The sequence below is a fragment of the Oreochromis niloticus genome, linkage group LG16, assembly GCF_001858045.2.
Source record: "Oreochromis niloticus isolate F11D_XX linkage group LG16, O_niloticus_UMD_NMBU, whole genome shotgun sequence".
NCBI classification, from domain to species: domain Eukaryota; kingdom Metazoa; phylum Chordata; class Actinopteri; order Cichliformes; family Cichlidae; genus Oreochromis; species Oreochromis niloticus.
This window is the reverse complement of record NC_031987.2, coordinates 33,952,562-33,980,297: the sequence shown is the minus strand read 5'-3', so window position 1 is coordinate 33,980,297 and position 27,736 is coordinate 33,952,562. Positions and strand designations below refer to the sequence as shown.

Below are 27,736 nucleotides of genomic sequence, written 5' to 3'. Positions count from 1 at the left end.
TGTTTCTTCATGGCGAGACCTCAATGTTCGCCATGCTGCTGGGGTCACACCCTTCAGCGAAAACTCACAGTTTTCTCTGTAACCCAAGACCAACTCCTTAAGGCTTTCCTGGAGAAATTTGAGGCTGCAGATGTCACCCATTACAATACTGTACCCCAAAGTGTAAAACATGACATTTCCTGTTCCCACTAGGTGGCGCTGTACCTGATGTCAAATATGGCAGTTGAAATATGTTCAGGGGTGGAGCCTTATCATATGTGTCCACTTTGGTCAAGGTCGGACAATGTATGACAGAACGAGAGGCAATAAGATTTTCATGGCGAGTCATCGAAATTCGCCGTGGTGCCACGGCCTCACCGTATCCCGAAAACTCAAAAGCTCCGCAATTTAACATGGCCCAGGTGTGTAGTTGACACTGACCAAATATGAAGCTTGTACGATGAAATTCCAATGAGGAGTTCGCAAAAGTTCGAGGCATGGAAATGGCAAAATTAGAGCCACAATGTCACCTTCACTTCCAAATGGCGGACTTCCTGTTGGGTTTGCGTCAATGGTCCCACTGACTTTTTTGTTCGTCTTGGCATGATACACATGTGTGCAAAATTTCATACATGTAGCTAAAACGATGTGTTCGTAGGGCTGCATTTAACAAGGCATAGGTGGCGCTACAGAGCCATTTCCCAGTGCTCATATGTAAAACCATTAAAATACAAAATTTTTCACCAGACCTGGCATGTGTGCAAAATTCCAAGAGTTTTGGAGCATGTTAAAGCCCTCAAAAAGGCCCTTCTTTTGCCTGAATAATAATAATAATAAGAAACGGAGCAGATACAATAGGGCCTTCGCACTCTCGGTGCTCGGGCCCTAATAATAATAATAATAATAAGAAACAGAGCAGATACAATAGGGCCTTCGCACTTTTGTGCTCGGGCCCTAATAATAATAATAAGAAGAAGAAGAAGAAGAAGAAGAAGAAGAAACAGAGCAGATACAATAGGGCCTTCGCACTTTTGTGCTCGGGCCCTAATAATAATAATAATAATAATAATAATAAGAAACAGAGCAGATACAATAGGGCCTTCGCACTTTTGTGCTCGGGCCCTAATAATAATAAGAAACGGAGCAGATACAATAGGGCCTTCGCACTCTCAGTGCTCGGGCCCTAATAATAATAATAATAATAATAATAATAATAAACAGAGCAGATACAATAGGGCCTTCGCACTCTCAGTGCTCGGGCCCTAATAATAATAATAATAATAATAATAATAATAATAATAAACAGAGCAGATACAATAGGGCCTTCGCACTCTCAGTGCTCGGGCCCTAATAATAATAATAATAATAATAATAATAATAATAATTAACAGAGCAGATACAATAGGGCCTTCGCGCTTTTGTGCTCGGGCCCTAATAAGGACATGTGGCCAGAGAGAAAGGAAAAGGGATGGGGGCACTCATGCATATACATGCACATGGTTGTGCATTTTTCATGGGCACACAATTCCACCATACCATTATTATTGACAGGCCTTTAAGATCTTATCAGTTAGGAAAGAATCCTGAAATTGTTTGTTTATGCTTATAGACAGTGAGGTGGAGGTCCCTCCTGAAGCTTCTCCCCTGCTGGAGGGAGAAAACACTGACGATCAACCAAGAAAATCTGCAGCAAGAACCAGAACAATCCCAAACACCAACAGGTATGAGTTTTCATGCTTACAGTACCATTCAGATTATCTCTGTCCAGACAAGTGTTTCCACAGTAACACATCAAAAAAACATATTACGCGTCAGTGGTGACTGGTGGTAACAACATTTTGGGGGTGGAACTGGGTCCAATGGGTCAATAAGAAGATGTTATGAACCTGACAATGGGGGAAATAATAATTTGATCTCCCCCTGAATTTATAAGTTAAGGTCTCTGAGAAAGAAATGAACAGTCTCTAATTTTATGGTAGTTTCATTTTATAACATAAAAGTTATAAATTGTTGGTATGCAGAGCGGAATAGTGTTTCTTGTAGTTGGTCACCAGGTTTGCATCCATCCCAGGAGGGATTTTAGCCGACTCCTCTCTCTACAGATACTCTCTACATCCTGTAGACTTCTTGACTGCTGCTCTGCAACTCGAAGCTTCAGCTCCGCCACAAACTTTCGTGTAGTGGGTGGGAGGGTTTGTCCAGCATTGTTCTTATCCTGGACAACATCGCCCTCTCCAGCTCAGCTGTTAGAGAGTCCAGCTCCACCCCCAAAGGGTTACTGTCCTTAAGGATCAGTTTTTTTTGAGTATCTTAGTGACCCTCAACCTGCTGCCCAGCTTGCAACAGCACAGAGGATAGCACTGGCACAGACTCAGTATTGTCCAACAGATGTTAGAAGACCTTAATGCATTGCATCCTGTGCATTGCAGTGGTGTTTTTAACCCAGTCCAGTTTATTCTGTACTCTGAGATATTTATAGTCCTCCAGCATGTCCACATTGACCCCTGGGATTGAAGCAGTAGACACTAGTTTATTTCCTTGGTCATTCTCACATTGAGCTGCAGATGATTCTGCTCGCACCACAGGACAAAGAAGTCCAGCACAGCATCCAAACTGATACATCCAACCACCGCAAACTCATCAGAGTCATGTATATTTATTTACTCTTTTTCTGTAATTGATCTTTCAAAGTTAACTTCAGTAATTACTTCCTCCAAATCATCAACGTGTCTTTTAGACTCCATTTCAAGACTGATCAAAGACGTCCTACCAATAGTTAAACTTAAATATGATCAGCCTATCTATGCTAATCAGCTACATACCACGGGCCTTCAAGCTGGCAGTAGTTAGACCTTTACTTAAAAACCCATTGCTTGACTCAGCTCTCCTCGCTAATTATAGTCTTAATTTACATTTATGTAATGTTTTTCTGGAGTTTTGGTTGATGTCCTCCTCCATCAAAATGAAAATACTATAAAAATGAGAAATTTTATGTTTTTCTGGAAGTAAGCCAACTTAAAAATTCAGCAGGTGATCAAATAATTATTTCCTTCACTGTAATATTTAATTGTAGAAACAATAGCCAACTAAAGAAGTAACCGTAGCCCTAAATACAACTGAACTGTATTTCTCTATTAACAATATCCTCATTTGTCTCTGACTCTCTTTCCATAGGTCCAAACTGAATACTCACATTCAGGACAGTGAAGCGAAACCCCAGAGCTTCCAGGTAATCACATGCACAATTCGCTGGTAGTCTACTAGATGTGTTTCTTTTAATATTAAAAGTATGAAGAAATGTGAGTGCTGGTATTTCATATTTTCAGTTTTATGTAAGCTGGACAATTGTCTTAACCCTGATGGGAACAAATGCTGTAATAACACGTGTTATTGTTTATCTGGCTCATAGATTGCCATTAATATCACAGAGGCTAGACAGCTTGTGGGGGAAAACATTGACCCGAGCATAGTGATAGAGATTGGTGATGAGAAGAAACAGACATCAGTCAAGGAAGGAACCAATGCTCCTTTTTACAATGAGGTAAAAAATAAAAAGCAACAAAAAGAACTGGACCAGAAAATGTCCCATTCGAACCACCTGTGCTTCACTATAATAGTTTACTGTACCTTAACACAATCTGTCACCCTGTCCTGTCATTTCTGTCCATCAGTATTTTGTGTTTGACTTTTTTGCCCACAAAGATGTCTTCTTCGACAAAGTGATCAAGCTGACGGTGGGTAAAAACTGCAGCAAGCATTTCTGAGATACGTTTCTGGCATGACCAATTGATCAAAAATCCAGTATTTACCTTTTAAGTGATTTTAGTTTCTGCTTTCATTCTCTCTCCAGGTTTTACACTCTAAAATGCTGAGGAGTTTCTGTGTTGGATCCTTTATGTTAGATGTGTGGACAGTCTACAAACAGCCAGGTATCCTAAATCTTTAATATGCAATATGTTGCCAAAAGTATCTTACACACCAATCCAAATAAGCATGGAGACTAAAAACATTTGAAAAAAAATGGGCTGTTCTCAGGAGCATAGTAAATTCCTGTGTGATGCCGTGATTATAAATATTTATTAATAATTTTATTTGAAAAGTAATCATGTACAACATTAACACAAACATTGCCATTCAGTGCATTGTACCAGAGTTGGTTTAAGCTAATTTGCACCAGTATAGTCCCTTGGCAGGTCAGGTGATAGGATGCTACCTGTGCTACAAGTCCAGTCATGAAATTTCCTTTCTACTAAATATTCCACAATTAACTGTTTGTTGTTAGTTATTATAACAAAGTGGAAGCAATTGGGAATTTGCTTCCACTTAGCCATGCAGTGGTAGGCTGCATAAAATCACAGAGCAGGGTCAGTGGATGCTGAGGCACATAGTGCACAGAGGTCACCAACCTTCTACATATTCAATGCCTACAGACTTGCTACCAGAGTTCTCTGACTGCATTGTGGCAAGTTTAAAGTTTGGTATAGTGTGTGGGGTTGGTTTTCAGAAGTTGGGCTCAGCCCCTTAGTTCCACTGAAAGAAACTCTTAAAGCTTCAGCATACTGAGACATTTTGGATAATTTCTTGCTCCCATATTTGGAGGAACAGTTTGCAGATGGCAGCAAAGGTCCAAGAACCATAAAGATATGGATGAGTATGTTTGGTGTGGAAGAACTTGATTGGCTTGCACAGGGTCCTGACCTCAACCTAATAGAACATCTCTGGAATGTTAGAGCGGAGAAAGTGAGCCTGGCCTTCTCGTCCAACATCAGTGTCTGATTCACAAATTTCCTGTTGGAAAACTAGTCAAAAATTCCCAGAATCCAAATCAGAATACTTGGTTACGGTTGCGCAAGACAATAAAAACACTAACAGACGTAACTAAATAAGTGTTACAACGTTACAAAATATAAGAAATAGCTCTAATATATACACGTAGTTCAATTATAAATATCCAGAATATTACAGAGATTAAATATATTTGATTGATATTTTACTGCACTGCAGAGGATGTGCAAATATTGCACTGTGTACTGTGCATTAGATTGAGGAGATGTTCAGTGGTGCATTATGGGTAATCTCAGTCTGTCAGTGAGTGTGCTCCTGTGACTGGCCGGCTCATCATGGAGTGGGTGCGAGGTACTGTCCAGCACTTGGACAACACCCACCTCTCCGACACCGCCTTAAGGGTATCCAGCTCCATGCCCACAACATTACTGGCCTGTGGATCAGTTTATTGAGTCTGTTGTCATCAGCAACCCTCAACACTCCTAAACCCTGTGGAAAGCTTTCCTACAAGAGTTGAAGCTGTTGTAGCTGGAAAGGTTGAGCAATATCCTATTAAACCCTGTGGATTAAGAATGAAGTGTCACTCTGACCTCAAAAAATGCACTTCTGGAAGAATGGTCAAAAAATTCACATAAACACGCTCTATTTTGGAAAGCCTTCCCAGAAGAGCTGATAGATAGATAGAAAGCACTTTAGCATAGAAAAAAGTGCTTGTGTGAATGGGTGAAAGACACATGTTGTATAAAGCGCTTGGAGTGCTCCAAAAAGGTAGGAAAGTGCCATATAAGAATCAGGCCATTTACTCAAGTTCATAGGTGTGTGAAGACAGACGAGGGAATATTTTTGGCAACATAGCGTATGTAACTTAACTTTTCTAGTGGAGAGTTTTAGCAGTTCGGTCAAGATCAAGTCAAAGCAGCCTTTGAAAACTGTTTGCTTTTCCATTTTGACAAACTCTGACCTGTTTGACTGTAAACTTTTCCTGTCATAAAAAACAAAAAACAAACCAACAACAACAAAAACTCAGTGCCAAATTCTACCCAAATGATCTTCTACAGAAATGTATCTGTGCCAAACATGTTTCCCAAAAAAGTTTGGTTCTTTCATTTATGTAATTTATCTGTTCATGAATCACACTACTGTCTCTTCCTTACTCCTGTAGGTCACCAGTTCATCAATAAGTGGGCAATGCTAACCAACTGTGGTGACATTAGCACTGGGGTCAAGGGTTATGTCAAGTGTGACATCAGCATTTCATCGAAGGGAGATACCATGCAGCCAGGACAAAAAGCGAGTGATGCTGAGGAGCAGATAGACAAGTATGAACTTACCCATCTTCATAATTTAACTGACCAGATGTTTTTGTGGATTTCTGAGAAAGAAACATAAATTGTCTGTTAGCAGTCTAGCACCCAGTTTTCAAGATATCGTGTGATGGTAGATACCAATACAGCTCGAGCTGATTTAATTTTTGTGAAAATCTGGTTAATGTTAAGGCACCAAAAATTTTACATTACCCACAATTTTTTATGGATCATCTTCAAACATCAATACAATACACTGTGTTTTGCGGGACATGAGTGCCTAGGTTGGCAAAGCATTTGACCTTCACCTTTATTATCAATGCTAAAAGTGGACCTATATTGAGTAATATATCACATGACAGGGCATGAAGAAAGCTGTACAACACACTTTTTTTCCAGTACAATGCCCTACGATGTTACAAAATTGCAAGAATATATCTTAAAATCTCAAGTTTTTACTGCTTAGATGCTGCCAAAGATTTCAATCAAGTTGCTCCGATCATATGGGTAAAAAATACACTTTATTTGATTTTCATTTTAGAATGTAATGCTTCAAAGTCATAGGTAAAAGGTCCAGGACAGACAAAGTAGGAAAATGTTTTTCTTGAATCATTTCCAAACGTTAGAGCAATAAATTTATAATCAAGGGACACAATTTTTCAATACAACATTATTTGACTTCATAATGACAATTAATTATTATATTACTCTAAATGTCCACGTTAACAATGTTGACATCTGACAAATGATCTATGAAAATAATGCACATCATTATTGGAGATTTCCATATCACTAATACTTACATCAGCATAAAACTTCAACGTTTTAGTATAGTTGTTGTATAGTATAGCACTTCTTTTCCTCCGGTACTTTCCCGTATTGAGACACATTTTGTAATGTGATTTATGTAAATAAATCAGTCAAGGAGCTGCTGGACAGAGCATGCACCAGTGTGCTTATGTGAAAAAGAAACTTGACTATTGTCCACATAACAATGAAAAGAAATATTGTTCTTCTGGAAAATAGTGCCAAGTGGCACCTGGTACAAAGACAAAAGGTGGTCCAAGAATGGAAACTTATGGTACTCCCCAAGGGAGGGAAGCAAAGGTGCAGCTAAAATGATCAGTGCTGACACAGAAATTTATCAGAGAGGAAGGACCTAAACCATTGGAGAGCTGAGGCAGTGATGGTGTTACGATATCAGTTTTTACCCCGGTTCTTTATTCGTCGAGGGAACCAGAAACGGCACCGGAACTCAGTAGTTATTTTTACAAAATCTTTATTCATCTTTATTCATCTTCATTTAAGCATGCACTTCTAGAAGGGAAGACGAGGCCGGTGTCCCTCTGAAACAATCTTCACCCCTTTGTTAGTTCCAGGCAGCTTTATAGAGGCGACCCCATCATAAATCCCCCACAGTGTGCTGCCAACTCTGTGTCTGTGTCTATGTGAGTGCTCGTGAGTGAGTGTGCATGTGGATGTGTGAGTATATCAGTTAAAACACTGTGGGTGTGTGTCTCTTCCTAGGGGCCATAAATACCATCTCCCCTCCAGACCACAGTTATCAAGTTACAAATATTGAGACCCCCACACAGGTATCCTCTGGGGAATTTCCACTCAGCATTAACTCCTCTTTGTCTTACTTTCACAGTTCAACTGGGGAGGGTCTCCTAAGATCTACTCCTAAGTTCATGACACAGTCAGGCCTTTATTTATATCCAGGGCAGTGTCAGTGTCTCTACCATAATTCTACATTCTATCTTAACACATTTCTAAACTCTAAAGCAAACTAAACATTCCTACATGTCTAAACTCTAAAATAAGCTAAACATTTCTACAAATCCCCCTTTTTATCTGCGCTATGGCAGATAAAACTAAACTAAATCTTTCACCATAATGTTTTGATACTGTGACTCCCCATTTCCCAAAAGTGGTCTCCTGGTGTTGGACTTTGTATCAGATTCTCCCACAGCACGATTGATGAGTCTTACGAACAAGGCTCTGATACAAGGCACACAACGACACCCACACGTCGCTAATATTGCAGTAAAAACAGACAAAGAAACCATAATTGACATAATGAAACCTTTCCATTGCCCACAGACAGAGGTCATCCACCCTTCCAGCAGGTTATCCACTCCTGAATGCTCATACATTGTGGTGGACAACGTCCTTAGGCCTTCCAGAACTCGAGTCACAGAGCTGTCTGGAGCTGTGTTATTTAAAATAAAAGTACACTATATATCCCCAACATCGCGCAAACGCCCCCTTTTTTCTCCCAACAACATATCTAACGCCATCCGATTTGTACTGCCATTAAAGATGTCGGACCCAACTGTTCAGCAAGCCCTTCAACTGCGTCCCTGGTAAAGTTCGCCAGTCTCAGGACATTATAATGCACATAATTAATACGATCCACCTTCTTGCTAGGAATTACTGGAAAAAATGCAGAAATTATTGGGAGATTTTCAAATCCTCCAGCAATTTGGTCCGCTACCTTAAATTCATTTAGGCACACCCCTAGGAACCCCAATAGCATCTATGTATGTTGGTGATCCTATTGTAAGGTCAAACGATCCTGGTGACTGTTTGGCCAACACATGACGTCTGCGCGTGGCTGTCAGTTGAGCGGTGCCGGGCTTAGCCAGCCGCACCCCCTTTTCTCCTACTAAAACGAGAGGTGCACCTATACGTACCATGGCACAGAGACCAAAAGTCCCACTAGGAATTCTAACATAGAGTCTGTAGCCACCATAATAATACAAACCAGCACGTGCCCCCAGGCCTATTTCGGTGCCGGTGCCTTTTGATACCTTTCCTCTGGCCAGGTACCAATCAGCGTTAATCTCCCCGGCCTCATGCTCATGTCTGTCAGGGAAAGACACAGTAAAGTCAAAACACGTGTAGTTGGGTCTTCTTGGCATGAAGGGACCAAGCACAGTATCGTTACCTATTGGTGGAAACAAACTTGCTAACATAGTACAATTACCTTCAGAAGCCGCTTCTCTGGTGAGTCTGAGCATGCCCTCAAGTCCCCACTGGTCTTCGGGATATAAAGGAGCTGGTTCTGTGAAAAGATGTGGGCGGGCAGCTGCGCACGCCACACAATCTGACACATTCTGTTCTCTAGCATTTTGGATGAGCCAGTCTGGCCACAGATTTGCTTTCACAGTAGCCAGTGGCCATTGAAATGAACTGTTTAGGTTTGAGTCTCGTATAATCTACCTCAAGTATTTGTGGGCCCGATTCTGAAAGTGACAATGGTGGGAGAGGTGTTAATATAATTATTTCAGCCACATCAGGTGCAGAATCTCTAAAGTGACTAAGTATGACTAAGTACACCATGGATCGAGCGGGCCACACAGTGTCACGCCAACTAATCAGTGAGAGGGTCAACGGGTTCTGCCCAGCTGAGAAGTCCCGCTGAAACCCAAGCTTCTGCCACGTGGTGTCCTTGTACGGGCGCCACGTGCCAGAATACTCCACTATGGTAGACCAGTACTCACACGGGCCCTTCCAATAAGTGTGATAGGGGTAGCCAAGCTTCTGATTATTACACTCTATATCTACCATTGGATTGTAACCTACCCAGACATCATATCCCCGCCATGAACTGTTTAAACCTTTACATTTAATGACAGCACAAAGGTCGAATGTATACGAAGCTGTGGACCCTTTAACGTTGTCCAACTCTATACCGCCATAATAATCAAAACACTCATCTGATTTACCTGTTTCCCTACGTTTGGTTCGCTTCGCCGTGGCCTGTGATGGTGGAGTCGCCGGAATGGATTCGGGTCTGTCTCTGGGCAATTCACTTATAAGAAAAATCACAGTTACAATAACAACAGTTATCACACCTAACACTACCGTTTCTCTCCAATTCCCCTTAACCAGCCTAGAGAAGTTGACATGATATAAATTTAGATGAAAGGCTTGTCTGTTTACATCTTCTCCCACACAGAAAGCTTCTCTGCAGAGCATCAAATCATTTGTGCTGTTCACAGAATCACAATTCCATTGCTGGACCTCCTCTGCGCTGTCACTTTTGGAGCTTGGCATGCTCTCTCCATCCCTCGATTCTCACGTTCCAACGCTGCTGAAGATTTTAAGGCAGAGCACGTCGTACACCTTAGTTGTCTTCCTCAACGTCAACGTCGACACTCTTTCATTTTATTTAAGATTTTGCTGTGCAGAGTCTCCTCATGACGATCTCCTGCGCGATGTCTGCTGTGCTGAAGGTGATCTCTGATCCTCCTGATGACTCCCTCCTGGCCTCAGCTCCCATCTTGTAGACGATCTCCTCAGTCACTCCTTCTCGTCATGGCACCTCACGACATCTACAGATTTAAAAATAACACTCCTCTCCCCACATGGCTTTCACCATGTGTCAACTTCCCAATGAGACATAGAATATTGCACAGTCTCCCTAAAACAATCTCCAGGGTTTCCCACTTGGAGCAGCCATACTCCAACCTGTAACCCTGTGTAAAAACATCAGTCAGCAATTAAATGTTTAGCTTGTCTAACTCCCAGCTCCACCTGGAGCCTGTATCCTGGAAGACAAACCTGTTAAATCAAACTTCACATTTTCAACCGACTATAGATCATAAGAATAATAAAGTATTCAGCATAAGAGACAAGTATCATGTGCAGATTTTCTCAAATCATTAAATCACTATTATTGCCATAATTTGTCCCAAATCATGAATCATCCCAATTTATTCCACAATTTAATCGGTGACTTTCCTTAAGCAATGTCACTCCACTCATTTTATCACTGTGAGCTCAATAGTGGCCAGCTAATGAGCCCATATTCAACTATTCCATAAACACTGCATCTCTTATTTGTTTTCTCATGTCACTTGTCTGTTTTCTGCTGAATCCTCTACATGCACTCTTAGAAAAACAAACATTAACAACACAGATGGACAATCCTGGTGGTCAGACGCAGGTCGACAGGTTCCAGAGGTGCTGTAAAAGGCCATAAGGTTAAGCCTGCTGTAAAAGGAATGACACTGGTTTCAACACAGGATGTTTCTCACACTATTTTCACTTCTCCCCTGTAATAGTCAACATTTTCCCAAGAACACAGTGTAATAGCATAATCAACATATAGCCTGTAAACACAGTTCCCTTCACTCATAAACCCAGTAATCCTGTAGTAGAAAGAACATTAACCATTAGTGTGTCCTGCTGTAACTCACATAATCAAACACATGATTAACTCTCTGCTGTAGAAAAGAAATGTAAATGTTAACGCTGCGCACAAGCCCATGAATAACACACCCCTGATAGATTCTCAAACACAGAAAGTGGCATTTAAAAGGTTAAATCGTCACGCAACCTAGGATGCTGCTGTCATCGTCTTGCTCCTGTAAAAAGAAACACACATAAATTCATCCACCCTTTTGTCCTGTCTAGGTGGAGGTTAACCTTGAGTAGTGGTCAAGTCTTGTCAGCTTTTATCAGCTTTTACCAGTCAGTCAGTTTTTTCTCTCACTCACTCATTCATTCATTCATTCATTCTTTCTTTGCTGATAGTGGAAATTATCGTCGCATTTTCATTTCCACCCACAGCAAAATGATGTCATTTCAAAAAAGAAAAGAAGAACTTTTAGATCGGATTATCTCGCTGAATCCTTTTTGGGCAGGGACTCTCCTTTTCTAATTGTCCCAGATAAGTGACTTTCTCCAGAGCCCATTGTAATTTTGGAAAAACTCACTTGCAACGGTTTTCTCGACATGTTGTATAGTGCTTTTAATTCCCGACGTGCAGATCTGCTTAAAGAAAAGAAATTCACAAATACAAGTCAGTGCACTTGTTCAAAACAAAAATAAAATAAAAATAACAAACAAAACTGTCAAACAAAACTATCAAACAAAACTCCCAGTGCACTGTCCAAAAAACAAAATAAAAATAAAAATAACCGATCAAAATGAAAAACAAAATTAAATAAAAATACAGAAGCCTGGTCTTAGGACTCATCCCAGAATATTATTTTTCTAATGGGTGAAAACACACCAAATCTAAAACTTGGTGCCATGGTACAACCTTCCCCATACATCAGAAACAAAAACAAAACAAAACAAAAAACAAAAAATCTGCTAGTTTTATTCATTTAAACTCTGGCTGCAGGATTCTGTTCACCCCTGTTATCATGTTCCCCAAAATAATACTAATTCAGTCGTCTATGTATCACTTCTCAACCCTCTCAATAAACCAGACAGGATGATGGTAACAGTATTACCTACTTAAAATTGTGTTTGATTCTAATGAGCTTCATTGCGTGTGTGTGTGTGTGTGTGTTAGTCGGGTTAATACATTTTCTATTTCTGTGTGTCCTTTTATGTACCTCCCCCCTTTTTTATGAAACAAAACTCCATTCACTCCAAATTTTGTTTCAGAAACATCTAAATGAAAACCTCTGTCTCAGTCAGGCACAGCCAAACCCCAAGTGCTTGCAGGCTGCCATCGGCAACCACGCTGTGTGTTATTAACCCCTTCTACAAATATCCTCTGTTGATGTGTAACACTTTATGTATGATTGTGTGCTACCTCTAGTACACATTATGTGCATGTGTGGTGTTGTCTTTCCATTTTCTCTAACAGTACTCTTGCATACCTCAGTGCTTGTCTTCCTCCCCCTTTTGTGGTGGTCTGGACACTTTGTCAATCCTCCACTTCAAGGCAGTCGTTTGTCTCCCCAGATTCCTTAACCCAATTTAATTCCCCACACTAAAACAGCATTCCTCTGTCCTCACCTGCTCCTTTCTCCCCATTCTTCTCTCCCACTTTGCAGTCCAATGACAGTCAGTTCTCTCCAGCTTTGTCCCGTGTTTGCTCCCACTGTCTCTTTCATTGCCATCTTGCTCCAAACATGGCAAGTGTCAAACTCCAACAATCTTCTCAAAAATCCTTCACACACAGTGAACTCGCAGCTTGCTGGAAACGCATCTCCATTCATCCAATCAAGATGATGGATCTTCTCTTTCTGATGTCGTTTGCCCATAGTGCTGCTGGACCTCTCTGCTCAGGTCTCTGGTATTGTCTCTTGGACTTCTGTCCACTGTTGATGTTCATGCTCGTGCTTCTGGAACTGCACTCCGTGTCTTCAAGGAGAGATTAGCTTCCTTGGAGCTTGCTTTTTCAGGATGAGGACGGGAAGCTGCAAAAACAATTCAGCCAAAAATTCTGGCTGGGTGTTTCTATTTTTTGTTTCTAATGATCTTAACCTATAATTTTCTTCCGACTGCTGCCCGTGGAGAATTGATCCAGGTCCGTTCCCCACCTGTAATCGACAGACTGAGAGACTTTCATTATTCACTGTGACCGCACATGTTTTCATCACTCCTAAAGCAACACATCTCCGCTTATTTTGTTTTGAACTCTACTGACTTTAAACCCCGAAAATGAAATTTTTTATTTGTTCTTAACCGCAAAAAATCTTCTTGATGTTGTTATTAATTATTTTCACCCACAATACTCCAAATTATGTTTTCTTTTGTGTCCAGCAGGGGAATAAGATGACCTGTAGTGTCACTGCTCCCCCCAGTTGGAGACAATTTCCCACTCACATTTCCACACTTTTATTTTCTTTTTCTTTCTTTTTTTCTCATTATTTTCTTTCTCTTTTTTTTTCACACCCACACATTAACCTGTAAACTCACTCCTCCAAGCTCATTTTTCTTTCACCCCAACAGCTCTCATACAATCAGCAAACAAATTCTCCATCCATCCTTGAGTACTTGGTCACCTTTAAATGTCACTGTTAATTTTATCAATTTATTTATCATTGCCTTAACACTAATCCACTGTTTAGTTTTTTCTTTAATTACTTTAGTTCATTTTCTCCTATTTGATCACTTTGATTTCTTAACTATTATTATTTCACAGGAAATCAACTAATGTACTTTTTTCTCCCTCTTTTGTCATCAAGGAATTCACACACACTCACAGGCTGGTCACTCGCCCCCACCTTTCTTCCTCTCTCTCTCTCACTCACACACACACACACATTTTACTCCTCCTTTGTTCCACCTGTGAACCCGCCCCTCGAGGCTGGCTCACACACACCTCATGCTTCTCACAGTCCCATACAAACTTTCTGTGAGACACTTTCTCTGCTGATATAGGACAACGCCCTGATCAGCACAAAGAGTGGATATGGTCCGCTTTTTAGAACTCAACAAAAACAAAATTATAAACTCACAATCTTCAGATCGCAGCCTTTAACCGCGATTTCTCTTCTGTCTCAAAACACAGTCAAATTTAATCCCCAATAAACTCAGAATACACAACAATCAGTGGCACGGCCTCCCGTCCACATACAGCACAAAAACACAATCTTAAACTCAAATCTCTTAGTTCCTACACACACTCACACATTTCCCCAAACACACACTTTTAGACTCGAATTCTTTTTGTTACTTTAATTGACTCCTGTACTTCAAACGAGACGCCGACTCTAACGGCGCTTTGACACACACACTGCACAGTCCTTCTGCATCAGGCATTGGTTCAACTCAGCTCGGAATCTAACCGGCGAAAGCAACCGATCCTGCTTTTATGCATACTTTAGACTGTGACAGGGACCTCTCCCCGACTTAGTTATTTAAGGAGCCACCAATCCCCAGGTGACCACCCTGGATCCCCTGCCCTCGCAGGTCCTATCCCCGCGTCCGAGAATAGGTGGGGCAACCAAGCCCGTGACACGCACAGCCCTGAGCTGGCGACAAGGCCTTTCAGCCCCGCTTTCTAACTAATAGTAACACACATTTCCTGCTTTAACGCACGGAGGACGGATCACACACCGCCACTTTTTTCCTAATAACTAATACGGATGAAACACCGATTCTACTAATCCGTAACAAACGTCTCCTGCTTTAACGCACTGATATTTTCTTACGGGGCGCTAAACATCAACCTGGGTTCTTAGCAAAAGTCTCTTGCTTTAGTCGTGCCGGGACGGACCTAGCCGCCCCTTTATGCTACTGAGTGAATTTACACTGCTAAGTTGAGCGTATGCTCAACTTAGCGAACAGATAATTTAGGCTTTAGACAATATGCACGGTTCGAAAATAAACAGGTCGTGCTTACCTTTTAATCATGTGAGCTAGCTCTCTGTTCGCCTCGTTTCACGATTTCAGCTCTGCCGATCCTCTCTGGGCCTCGAGCGAATCCCGGGTTTTCGGCACCAAAACTGTTACGATATCAGTTTTTACCCCAGTTCTTTATTCGTCGAGGGAACCAGAAACGGCACCGGAACTCAGTAGTTATTTTTACAAAATCTTTATTCATCTTTATTCATCTTCATTTAAGCATGCACTTCTAGAAGGGAAGACGAGGCCGGTGTCCCTCTGAAACAATCTTCACCCCTTTGTTAGTTCCAGGCAGCTTTATAGAGGCGACCCCATCATAAATCCCCCACAGTGTGCTGCCAACTCTGTGTCTGTGTCTATGTACACGAGCACGTGAGTGCCTGTGTGTGCGCGTACCCGCGTGTCTATGTGAGTGCTCGTGAGTGAGTGTGCATGTGGATGTGTGAGTATATCAGTTAAAACACTGTGGGTGTGTGTCTCTTCCTAGGGGCCATAAATACCATCTCCCCTCCAGACCACAGTTATGAAGTTACATGTTGAGACCCCCACACAGGTATCCTCTGGGGAATTTCCACTCAGCATTAACTCCTCTTTGTCTTACTTTCACAGTTCAACTGGGGGAGGGTCTCCTAAGATCTACTCCTAAGTTCATGACACAGTCAGGCCTTTATTTATATCCAGGGTAGTGTCAGTGTCTCTACCATAATTCTACATTCTATCTTAACACATTTCTAAACTCTAAGGCAAACTAAACATTCCTACATGTCTAAACTCTAAAATAAGCTAAACATTTCTACAATGCCCACCCACTGCTCATGATCCACAGTGTCAAAGGCATCAGTAGCCTACAGCCACCAGAATCAGTTGCTTATAAGAATATCAATCTAAACCCTTAACAGTGCAGACTCAGTGCTGCGGTGAGTATTAATTATTGCTTTGTATTAGTTCTGCTGAATTATGCAACGCAATATCCGGAGGCAGTGCCGCTGTGCACCATTTCTGCAAATAGTGTGGCCCAGGTGCTGTTTCAGGTCATCTCCCGAGTTGTTATCCCGAAAGAGGTACTAGTTGACCAGGACACATCGTTTATGTCACACTAAAAGAGCTGTACGAATTATTGGGCATTAAACATATTCGGACCAGCGTCTGCCACCCTCAGGCTGACAGGGTGGGGGAGTGGCTGAATAAGACTACAATTAGTAAGATCTTTCATGAGGATGAACACAACTGGTATCGCTGGTTAGACCCTCTGTTGTTTGCAGTGCAGGAGGTGCCCCAGGCGTCCACGGGATTTTCTCCTCTTGAAATGAACATCTTTGAGCCAGTCCAAGGGCTGCTGTAATCAGTATTGTGAGATATCGGTATATCCAAAAGCTTAAATTATTATGAAGTTACTTGTCTTTGTGCTGCTCATCCCGCCACTTGTTGCTCATAATTCTTAGCAAATTTGATATAATTGTATGGTTTATTGTCATCCTCAGGAACCTGTTGATTCCAGAGGGGTTTCCTTCTGAACGACCATGGGCTCGTTTCTGTGTGAAGGTGTATCGAGCTGAAGGCCTTCCCCGCAACAACTCCAGCATCATGGCTAATGTCACCAAGGCCTTCATAGGAGAAAACACAGCACTCATAGACCCATATGTTGTGGTCAGCTTCTTCAAACAAGTGGTTGGTTAAATTTATTAGCAGATAAGACTGATAATTTATATTTAGAAATTAAACATAAAAGCTACTTTTCACTGCCTCCTTGTGCCAAGGGTCACTGGGGCTGGTATCTCTGCATGTGATTTGGGAGGCTTTTACACTAAAGTCCCTTCCTGACACAACCTCACATTTGAACCATACATTTATACAGTGTTTTGCTATATACAGTTAAGGCACTTTGCACCAGGAGCCCCCTTGCAGTGAAGTGACAGTGCTTACCACTGTGCAAAGCAAAATCATGTTCTAATCATTTACCCGTCCCTTCAGGGTCGCACATCAACTCAAAAGTCGACAGCAGATCCGGTGTGGAATGAGCAGATTGTCTTCACTGAAATGTTTCCTCCTCTGTGTCAGAGACTGAAGATCCAGGTATGAATGTAACGCAGAAGCACTCACTTTATGTTTGTGTGTAGTTTCACTGTAATTTACACATGGAAAGAGTCACAGTTTAAGTCTATAATCACTGACCTTATATCAAACTAATGATTCAAGAATTCTGGCTTCTCTTTCCTCGTAGGTTTGGGATGAGGGAAGCATGAACGACGTTGCCATTGGAACCCATTACTTTGACCTGAGATGCATCTCCAATGAACAGGATGGTGACAGAGGTATGGAAAAGAATAAAGCAAGGAAAGCAGGAAACAAAGTCCATGACACAAGAATTACCGAGGAACTGTTAGTTGATCTATGATGACTTCTCTTGTTTTTATTATTTCTCTAGGGTTTTTACCAACATTTGGCCCTGCTTGGATCAACCTGTATGGTTCTGCTCGAAATTTTTCTTTGGGTGATGACACAGGGGAGCTTAATGAGGGCATTGGAGAAGGCGTGTCTTACAGGTAATATTAAAAGTTGTTCATTCTGAAAAAACTATATTTGGGGTCTTTACCTTACAATATAAAGTGTCTGTCGTTGTGATTTGGCACTATACTAAATTGAATGGAATGGACCTGAATTAAACTGAAACCTGCCCAATTTTTGTTGGTATCAGGGGCCGACTCTACATGGAGCTGGCTGTTGAGATTCTGTCAGGAGGGACAGGGTCAGACTCCAAACTTAGCCGTATAATCAAGCCAATAAAAGATGCTAAAGCAGGAAAACCTGGAGGGAAAGATGGGAAGACCCCTGCAGGAGGAGCAGGAGGCACGGGTGGAGCTGCTGATGATGACAAAGGAAAAGCTGTAGCAGAGGTCCTGCCTGTGGATCCTCCTCCTGTGGTAAGAGGAGCATGTGTGTGTGTGTGTGTGTGTGTTTGTGTGTGTGTGTGTGTGTGTGTGTGTGTGTGTGTTGCAGTATTTTATCAGTATTTATACACTAAGATTAATTATGGAGTTCCACAGGGTTCCATGGACCAAGTCTATTCACATTATACATGCTTCCTTTTGGTAGAATCATTAAAAGACATAGCATACATCTTTCACTGCTATGCAGATGACACCCAACTCTATCTGTCCATGAAGCCAGGTAACACACAGCAATTACTTAAACTGCAGGAATGTCTTAAAGACATAAAGACCTGGACGGCCTCTAACTGTCTGCTTCTAAACTCAGACAAACTGAATTTATTGTACTTTAGCAATGGGTGCCAGTTTAGCAGGCAACCACATGTCGTACAACTAAAAGCGGCCAGCCTGGGTTTGAATCCAACCTGCAGCCCTTTGCTGCATGTCTTCCCCTCTCTCTTTTCCTCTGCTTTCTGCCGTTTCTTCACTGTATCTGTCAATAAAGCTGAAAAAGGCCAAAAATAAAAATGAAAAAAACTTCAGCAATATGATATACAACCAGGTGCCTACTCTGGATGGCATTACCTTGGCCTCCAGTAATGCTGTGAGGAACCTTGGAGTCATTTTTGACCAGGACATGTCCTTCAACGCACATATTAAACAAATATGTAGGACTGCTTTCTTCCATTTGCGCAACATCTTTAAAATTAGAAATATCCTGTCTCAGAGTGACGCTGAAAAACTAGTTCATGCATTTATTACTTCCAGGCTGGACTACTGTAATTCATTATTATCAGGATGTCCTAAAAACTCACTGAAAAGCCTTCAGTTAATCCAAAATCCTGCTCCTCACATACAAGGTCTTAAATAATCAGGCCCCATCTTATCTTAATGACCTTGTAGTACCATATCACCCCATTAGAGCACTTCGCTCTCACACTGCAGGCTTATTTGTTGTTCCTAGAGTATTTCGGGTCGGATCCGGTTCCGGGTCGCTGCTCGTGCGGTCGACCGGCCAGTCAGCTGAGCAGTTTTGCATTCTTTTTCTAACTTTAATGCTCTTTTCGTTGTTGTATTTCGCCGTCTACTCTGTATATTTGTGTCCGTTTCCTTTTCCTAATTTTTGTGATTTTTCGGACTTGTTTGCGACACTCGACATGACCCCAAGGCTCACCTACACCAGGAACTCCCTCATCCAGCTGCAGCCGCAGCTGCAGCCCGGCCTCCGGCTTTTCCGCTCCGCTTCCACGGACTACTTTCCCGAGGAAATACTCCGTGGGCACGGAAATCGAAAAACTCACAATAACTAGGTAACCAGGAGGGGATTAAAGAAGAGTGGGGTGAGAGCCAGACTAAAGAGGGAGACACACAAACAGCGTACATTATCCTTGCTAATGTGCGGTCTCTCCGCTCCAAGCTGGATGAGCTGCAAGCCTGCGTCAACCACCTGCATGAGTACAGAACTGTCTCCGTTCTGGCATTCACGTAATCGTGGTTAAACAACAGCGGCGACAACAGCATGCTGCACATTGATGGCTTTTCACCACCTCTTCGTCTGGACAGAGACTGCGAACACACCGGGAAGCAACATGGCAGTGGCGTGTGTCTGTATGGAAACAACAGCTGGTGCTCTACAGTCACTGTGAGGGAGAAGCTGTGCACTACAGACATCGAGCTTCTGGCTGCTTCCCTGCGCCCCTACTACCTCCCCAGAGAATTCCCACAGCTTTTCATCATCTTGGTTTACATCCACCTCAGAGCTAATGCAGCTAAAGCCACAGAGTACATCACCAACACTCTGTACCAACTGGAACAATTATCACCGGACTCTCCCAAGTTCATCCTGGGTGATTTCAACCACTGTTCCCCTGACAAGTTGCTTAAAGGATACGAACAGTATGTTTCATGCAGCACACGTCAGGGGAAGACTCTGGATAAATGCTATGGCTCTGACGACCTCAATGCTTTCTACACCGGGTTTGAGACGGACAATATCACCCAGCTTGAGGAGTCCAGATCCTCACTCAAACCTGGCATCTCTGCACTCACCTTCAGGACTGAGGACATGGTGAGAGCCCTCAGGAGGACCAGGGAGAGGAGCTCACCCAGCCCTGACAACATCAGCAGTCGAGTTCTGAGGCACTGTGCAGGGCGACTAGGAAGTGTGTTCGGGACTCTGGACTCTGGATTTCAACACTCAGTTGACAGTCACAGCGTCCCCCAGCTGTGGAAACACTCCACAGTCATCCCCATCCCCAAAAGAAACAACCCAAAGTCTCTGAATGATCTTCGTCCTGTGGCCCTCACCTCCCTGGTGATGAAGGCCATGGAGAAGATCATAAAACAGCACATCGTAAGAGCAACTGACCCCCTGATGGACCCACTCCAGTTTGCTTACTGTGCACGCAGAGGTGTTGATGATGCCAAAATCTTCATCTTGGACTCCATCCACAAACATCTGGAGGTCCCTGACTGCTCCGCCAGACTTCTGTTTGCTGATTTCTCATCAGCGTTCAACACTCTGCAGCCTCATATCCTGGCCACTCAACTTTCCACCCGATTTCACCTGGATGATGACATGAGGTTGTTGTCTGATTTGCTGAGCCAGAGGACGGCTAGAGAGGGTCAGAGAAATGACACAAGTGAAGTGTGGTGACCCTCTTTAAGGGTCACCAAGAGAGGGAATTGTGAAGAGTAGAAAGATATTTTGCTGCTATTATTTGCTGCTATTTTTATAATCATCATTACTATTCTATTAATAACAGTATTGATATTGCATTCAGATGTTCAAACATATTGGTATCATATTAGTCTTTATTACAGGTCCAGTAAGAACCACATTAAACTGTTGAGTTGAATCTATAATCTTAAAATGTTTATAGGCAGATTACATTGCATTATTTGAAAGGCTCACCTCTGAATATAATCTGGGCCTAAAGGTCTTGACAGGAAACTGCAGGTTTGCAGAGTGTGCTTTGCAGGAAATGAAACCGAAAGCAGAGTCTCAGGAGACTCTCACTAGTTTACTCTCTATTATCTTTTATTCATTTACATCTTTGGATTAAGCTTTTAGTAGAGGTTCTTGATTAACCCTAACCCTAACCCATTTCCTCGGTCCCTCTATTAAAAATAAAAAACAACAACCTCAAAATCTTACAATGATCAGCTAATCCTGTGGATATTGGACTTTTTGGCCAACAGGACTCTGAAAGTTTGGGTCAACAACTCTCTTTCTGGTCTCCGTTCCACCTCCACTGGCTCCCCCCAGGGCTGTGTGCTCTCCCCCCTGCTCTTCATCCTCTACACCGATGACTGCAGATCCACACTGCCCAACTGTCACCTGGTGAAATATGCTGACGACACAGTTCTCCTGTCACTGCTGTCAGGCCCCTCACAACACCACAGGCCACTCTGCAGGAGTTTGTAGTGGTGTGACAGCTCCAAACTTGAACTGAACGTGAGCAAAACCAAAGAGATGGTGGTGACCTTCTCCAGCAGGCAGAGGGATCTGGCTGCTTCAGTCACCACCACCATCCACGGGAAGCCAGTGGAGGTAGTTGAGGACAAATACCTGGGAACCATCTTTGAAAACCTCCTGAAATTCTCTGCCAACACAGAGGAGATTCTCAGGAGGTGTCACCAACGGCTGTACCTCCTTAGGAAACTCAACTCCTTTGGAGTCAGCACAACATCATGATGACTTTTTACTATGCCTTCCTGGAGAGCATCATGACCTTCTCCATCACCTGCTGGTTCCACTCCCTCAGCCTTCAGAACAGGAACAGACTGCAGCACACTGCATCAGTGTGCTCTAAAATCATTGGCCTGCCTGTCAGAACTCTGGCACAGGTTTTCAGCCAACAGGCCCTCAGGCAGGCAGCCAAAATCATCCATGACCCCTCTCACATTCTTCACCCTGCATTTCAATGGCTCCCCTCTGGGCAATGCCTCTGCTGCATTTCCTGCAGGACTGAGAGGAGGAGCGCCCCCTTTGTCCCCAAAGCCACTCTGCTTTTTAACTCGAGCCGACAAGACCATTTCCCACACCCATAAACATAAACTACACTCTTCTTACACTACCGACACTTTATTCACTTTTAGTCACTTGCAGTTATTTATTCACCTTCAGTCACTTTAATTTTAAAACTGTGTAATTTTAAAACTGTATATACTGTATATTCTGTGTATTTATTATTTCACTCCTGCCTGTCCCGTTTGGTTCTTTTGCCATCAGAATTATTGTCTTAAGGCGAAGAAAGATGCCCAACGGATTTACTTTACCAAATGGACCATCCCAGCGTGGCCGTAATGGTCTATTTGATTCACCTTTTGTTGTTTATTTTATTTTATTTTCACTTGCTAAATATGGGACAGACTTGACTGGGGGAAAGAAAGGGGAGAAAGAAAGAGGGAAAGAAAAACAGCTGAGAAGAGGGACGGTGATAAAGGGAAAAAACCAAAAACCCACAAAATAAGCAGACAAAAAATACATATATCGATCACCTGGATCACCTGTTGAGAAAGAAAAAAGAAAACAAGCAGAAGAAAAAAAAAGAGCAACATAATAAACAACATCACGATGATATATATTTAATACAGTAAATACTAAATATTGCATATTATTGTGCAGCAAGTAGGATTGACAGCGCACAGTGTGCTTTGAGGTAGGAGCCAAAAAGGGTGTAGTTTGTGTGTGTGAGCACCCGTGTGTACACCTGTGAGCATGAGCGCGCTTGTATTTAAAAGGCTCCTTCATGTAATGATCTGCTAGGGGGTTGCAGTGACGTGCCCGTGAGCTCCGCCGGCAGCCAGCTGTGCCAGAGTGACCGAGCCCCAGGCCGAGAGGCTGAGGGCACCCCACCCCGAAGGGGCCCGAGCGAGCCCCAGGCTCCAGGCCCCGACAAGCAGCCACCAAGGAGTGAGCCGGTGTGTACCTGGACGCCCATCCCCGGACACAAAGAACCACCAACGCACCGATGTCTGAGGGCGTCTGCCACTGGCAGGGGAAGTGGTGGGGGAGATAGGCCTCCATACCTTGGAGGGCCTGAGATGTCCCCAGAGAGGTGGCGTCTGATACCCAACCTGACATATAGACACAGACATACAGGCACACACAGATACAAACATCCATTCCCACCCTCATGCTCTCATATGCAATTACTCAACACTCACCCAACGTGGAGACAGACATAAATAGACGCTGTACACACAATCACACTTCCCAAGCGTACTCTAAGAACCGGGTCTAGGTACCCTTGCCCCTGGAGGGGGAAACTGCACCCAGACCCAGGTGGTGTTACCCTTTTCCCTGGGGTGGAGAGAAGCAGACCGCCCCGACTCCGCAGCAGCAGGGAGGCCCCACAATCCAGACCTCAATCGGATGGCCAACTCCTTCTCCCAGGCCCCCCGCTCCAACAGGCTGCAGAGAACGGGGGTGTGTGAAGACTCAAAACCTCCATCCGCCCGCTCATATGTAGTGTTGATGCATGTGTGTTCTAAGGTGCATTTAAAACCCGGGAGAGCATGGAGCTACCTGCCAGAGAGCAGCAGGTAAGCGCATAGCCCCTCCTGCTAGCCCTCAATGTCTACGTGTATTTAAAATTGAGAGGTGGGCAACGACGCCAGGGGTGAGGTTGTACACCCTGATGGTCTCCTGGATGCCGTGTAGCGTGCCCACCCCCAAGATCCTACATGTATGTGTTATGAGAGTGTGAGTAATGTGAATGTCTAAGTTGTGGGATAAAATTGAGGCACAGGCAGCCAGAAGGGGACAGAGGGGGGGATGCCTCCCCTGCACCCTGGTGACACACCCTTACCCCAAGGCCCTGCATATGTGGTGGAGCGGGAAGAGGGAGGCAGCTGGAGATGGGGAGGGAAGGAAGGGAGGGTCAAGTGACCCCTCCCTGGGGCCAGCTTCCCCGCTGACCCCAGTAGGCACCCCCATACTCTGCAACCCGCCAGGGAAAGGGGGCCTAGGCCCATCCGGACCAGGGCCCAGTTCAGCAGTGCCGCCTGGCCCCACAGAGCCCGGGACAGCCCACCCGACCCCACCACAGAGAAAACTGCACCCACCCCGTCATCCACTCATCTTCCAGACTACACAAGACAATAGACGCCCAGGCTGAGATCTTCCTCCACCTCTCCTATATCTCCCCCACCTGCAGAGCTAGTTTCTGAAGAGAGGAAAGCTCCTGCAAGATGTAACAGCCTCCCCCACCAGTTGAAGAGCCCCCCAGGTGGCTCGATGCACTGGCGGCACCCTGCGCCAGGGCTGGGCACCCATACACCCACCTGCCCACAACCCCGGCAACACACCAACCAGGACCCAGGACCCAAGCCCCCAAGGCCCAGCCAGGGCCCCAGCCCAGAGACGGAGCACCCCCAGAACCTCACGCCCGTCCCGGACCCACCCAGGGGCAGCCAGGCTACCAGGTCAGTAACCCACGTCCGTCAGCACAGACCCTCCCCTAGCCCCGCTGCACGCAGCCACGAGGAAACCGTCACTTAAGAGCCAACAGAGCCCTTAATAGGCCATGACTGAATGTTTCTTCTTCACTCACTTTTCTCACTCTCTATGTGTTTAAACACAGCATTTAATCATGAGTTATTGTTCATCTTGGGCTCTCTTCCACAGCGTGTCTTTGTCCTGTCTTAACCCCCTTATCCATAGCCGGTCACAGCAGATGGCCCCGCCCCTCCCTGAGCCTGGTTCTGCCGGAGGTTTCTTCCTGTTAAAAGGGAGTTTTTCCTTCCCACTGTCGCCAAAATGCTTGCTCATAGGGGGTCATATGATTGTTGGGTTTTTCTCTGTATATATTATTGTAGGGTCTACCTTACAATATAAAGCACCTTGAGGCGACTGTTGCTGTGATTTGGCAGTATACAAGTACAACTGAGTTGAACTGAACCTGATTCTGAGAGCTTCCACCAAAGCCACCAATATATTGATTACATAAAAGTTGGCTCCAACTTGGAACCATAAAACCACTGAGGTAACAACATGCTGAAAAAGCATGTCTAATGGGGCAATGTTGAAATGCAGTCACACTTTAAATATTTCAATTTTCTGCTGCTTTCTAGTTTTCTTCGTTACTGTACTTCAAACCACTTTAACTTTGATGCAGATTTTGACATATGGTAAATGGACTGGTTCTAGTGCTTTTCTTTTGTACCTGGGGACTCAAAGGGCTTTATTCAACATGCCACATCCTAATAAATAGCCAAATAGCGTATAATTATGATTACAAAGTGTAAATACATGTTTTACCATTTGTGCAGTGTCACTTTTCTTGTGTTTTTCTATACAAAGGCACGTGAGCCTGAAAATTGAACCCTGGTTTCATGTTTTTCCACCCACTCGTACTTGGTACTTGGTCCCTCCTGTAATGTCCACTGAAAAAGTCTGGAAACCTCCGTGTCTCCAGGATAATTACCTTCTCCATGTGCAAAAAGAGTATTTGACAAATTACAGAGAAATAAATACATTAAGATGTTTCTCTGTGTCCAGCTTAATGCAGACGACAATGAGAGCTTCCTGCTGTTTGGTGCGTTGTTTGAGGCCACCATGATTGACAGGAAAATTGGAGACAGGCCTATCAGCTTTGAGTTCTCTCTCGGTAAGTGGATGTGTCATGTGTTTACCTTCTTGTCTGTTTTGTGAATTTAGTGTCCTGCTAATCATTTAATCATATAATCCAAAAAAGAAAAATACACCAGTCTTGCATTTATGTGGTTGATGGATAATGAAACTATCATTTACTATTCCTCCCACTATCAGGTAACTATGGTAACACCTTAGAGTCTGCTCCTCAGCCCACTATCAGTGTCACCAGTCCTGCAGTCCCTCGGAGGATGACAAGAGTGCTGGATGTCCCAGACGCTAGTGATGTGTTCGGCTCGTTCTCTCTCAGCACCTCCCCTAACAGCCCCACTTCCCCTTTGCTACCCAGAGAAACTCAAGACACTGCCATGACTTCAAAATCCACCACACCTCCAGAAAAACCAATCATTGTGGAAGGAAACAGGTTGAGTCACTTTGCTGATCCTTTGAAGAATATTAAAGTTCTTGTGGATGTCAGAAACTCTGTTCGATGCACCAAAGAAAGCATGTTTAATTTTCTTGGGACAATCATTGCAAATATAAACTGTGGATTTCTTTTTAAAATTTGCAATAAAACATAAACATAGTGCCTTTATTAGAAAGCACAGAAAGACAGATGGAAAGAGAGCAGGTGAATGACATGCAGCAAAGGTTCAGCCAACAGCAAGTCATGCATTTTATGGTATTTGGTCTCAAATGAACTACACTGAACAAAAATATAAACGCAGCACTTTTGTTTTTACTCCTATTTTTCATGGGCTGAACTCCAAGATGTGAAACATTTTCTACATACACAAAAGACCCATGACTCTCAAAATATTGTTCACAAATCAGTGTTAGTGTGCACTTCTCCTTTGCCTTTGGCTTTTGCTTAGACTGCCCACAATAAAAGGCCACTCTGAAATGTGCAGTTTGAACACACAGCGCAATGCAACAGATGTCGCAGCCTTTGAGGGAGCGTGTAATTGGCATGCTGACTGCAGGAATGTCTACCAGAGCTGTTGCCTGTGAAATGAATGTTCATTTCTCTACCACAAGCTGTCTTCAAAGGCGTTTCAGAGAATTTGGCAGTACATCCAACCAGCATCACACACCAGCCCAGGACCTTCACATTCAGCATGTTCACCTCCAGGATCGTCTGAGACCAGCCATCCGGACAGCTGCAGCAACAATTGGTTTGCATAACCAAAGAATTTCTGCACAAACTGTCAGAAACCATCTCAGGGAAACTCATCTGCATGCTCGTCGTCCTCATTGGGGTCTGGACCTGACTGACTGCAGTTCATTGTCGTAACCAACTTAACTGTCAAACGCTCACATTCTGTTCACGGATGAGTCCGGTTTTCACTGTTCAGGACAGATGGCAGACAGCGTGTGTGGTATCGTGTGGGTGAGCAGTTTTCTGACGTCAACGTTGTGGATCGAGTGGCCCACGGTGGGAGTGGGGTTCTGGTATGGGCAAGCGTATCTTATTGACAACGAACACAGGTTCATTTTATTGATGGCATTTTGAATGCACAGAGATACCGCGACATTTTTGTGCCATTCATCCATGACCACAACCTCATGTTGCAGCATGAGAATGCACAGCCCCATACTGCAAGGATCTGTACACAATATACTCACCAGACATGTCACCCATTGAGCATGCTCTGGATCGGCGTGTATGACATCGCGTTGCAGTTCCTGCCAATATTCAGCAACTTCGCACAACTATTGAAGTGGAGTGGACCAACATTCCGCAGGCCACAATCAATAACATGATCAACTCTGTGTGACAGAGATGTGTTGCAGTGCGTGAGGCAAATTATGGCCACACTAGATACTGACTGGTTTTTTGTCCCCCGGCCCCGGTAAGGCAAAACTGTGCACATTTCAGAGTGAGCAGTGTAAGGGACACTTGTGCAATATTCATTGTGTCTAATCAGCATCTTCACATGTCACACCTGTGAGGTTGGATGGATTATCTCAGCAAAGGAGAAGTGCTCACTAACACAGATTTGTGAACAGTATTTGAGTCATGGGTCTTTTGTGTATGT

At 43.6% G+C, this 27,736-nt stretch overlaps 1 protein-coding gene across 2 annotated transcripts in view; it reads left to right on the top strand.

The window, feature by feature from the left end:
• Nucleotides 1-1,563: 1,563 nt before the first annotated feature.
• fer1l6 (fer-1 like family member 6) overlaps nt 1,564-27,736 on the top strand; it is a 69,873-nt gene continuing 43,700 nt past the window's right edge. For both annotated transcript variants that reach the window (XM_019353013.2, XM_025903509.1), the window contains exons 1-13: nt 1,564-1,700; nt 3,154-3,208; nt 3,389-3,520; nt 3,651-3,713; nt 3,830-3,908; nt 5,927-6,083; nt 16,652-16,838; nt 17,142-17,243; nt 17,392-17,482; nt 17,596-17,713; nt 17,866-18,091; nt 25,605-25,713; nt 25,875-26,121. In XM_019353013.2, the coding sequence (XP_019208558.2) occupies nt 1,579-1,700; nt 3,154-3,208; nt 3,389-3,520; nt 3,651-3,713; nt 3,830-3,908; nt 5,927-6,083; nt 16,652-16,838; nt 17,142-17,243; nt 17,392-17,482; nt 17,596-17,713; nt 17,866-18,091; nt 25,605-25,713; nt 25,875-26,121 (1,688 nt within the window). In that variant the 5' untranslated portion in view covers nt 1,564-1,578. The remainder of the gene's footprint in view (nt 1,701-3,153; nt 3,209-3,388; nt 3,521-3,650; nt 3,714-3,829; nt 3,909-5,926; nt 6,084-16,651; nt 16,839-17,141; nt 17,244-17,391; nt 17,483-17,595; nt 17,714-17,865; nt 18,092-25,604; nt 25,714-25,874; nt 26,122-27,736) is intronic.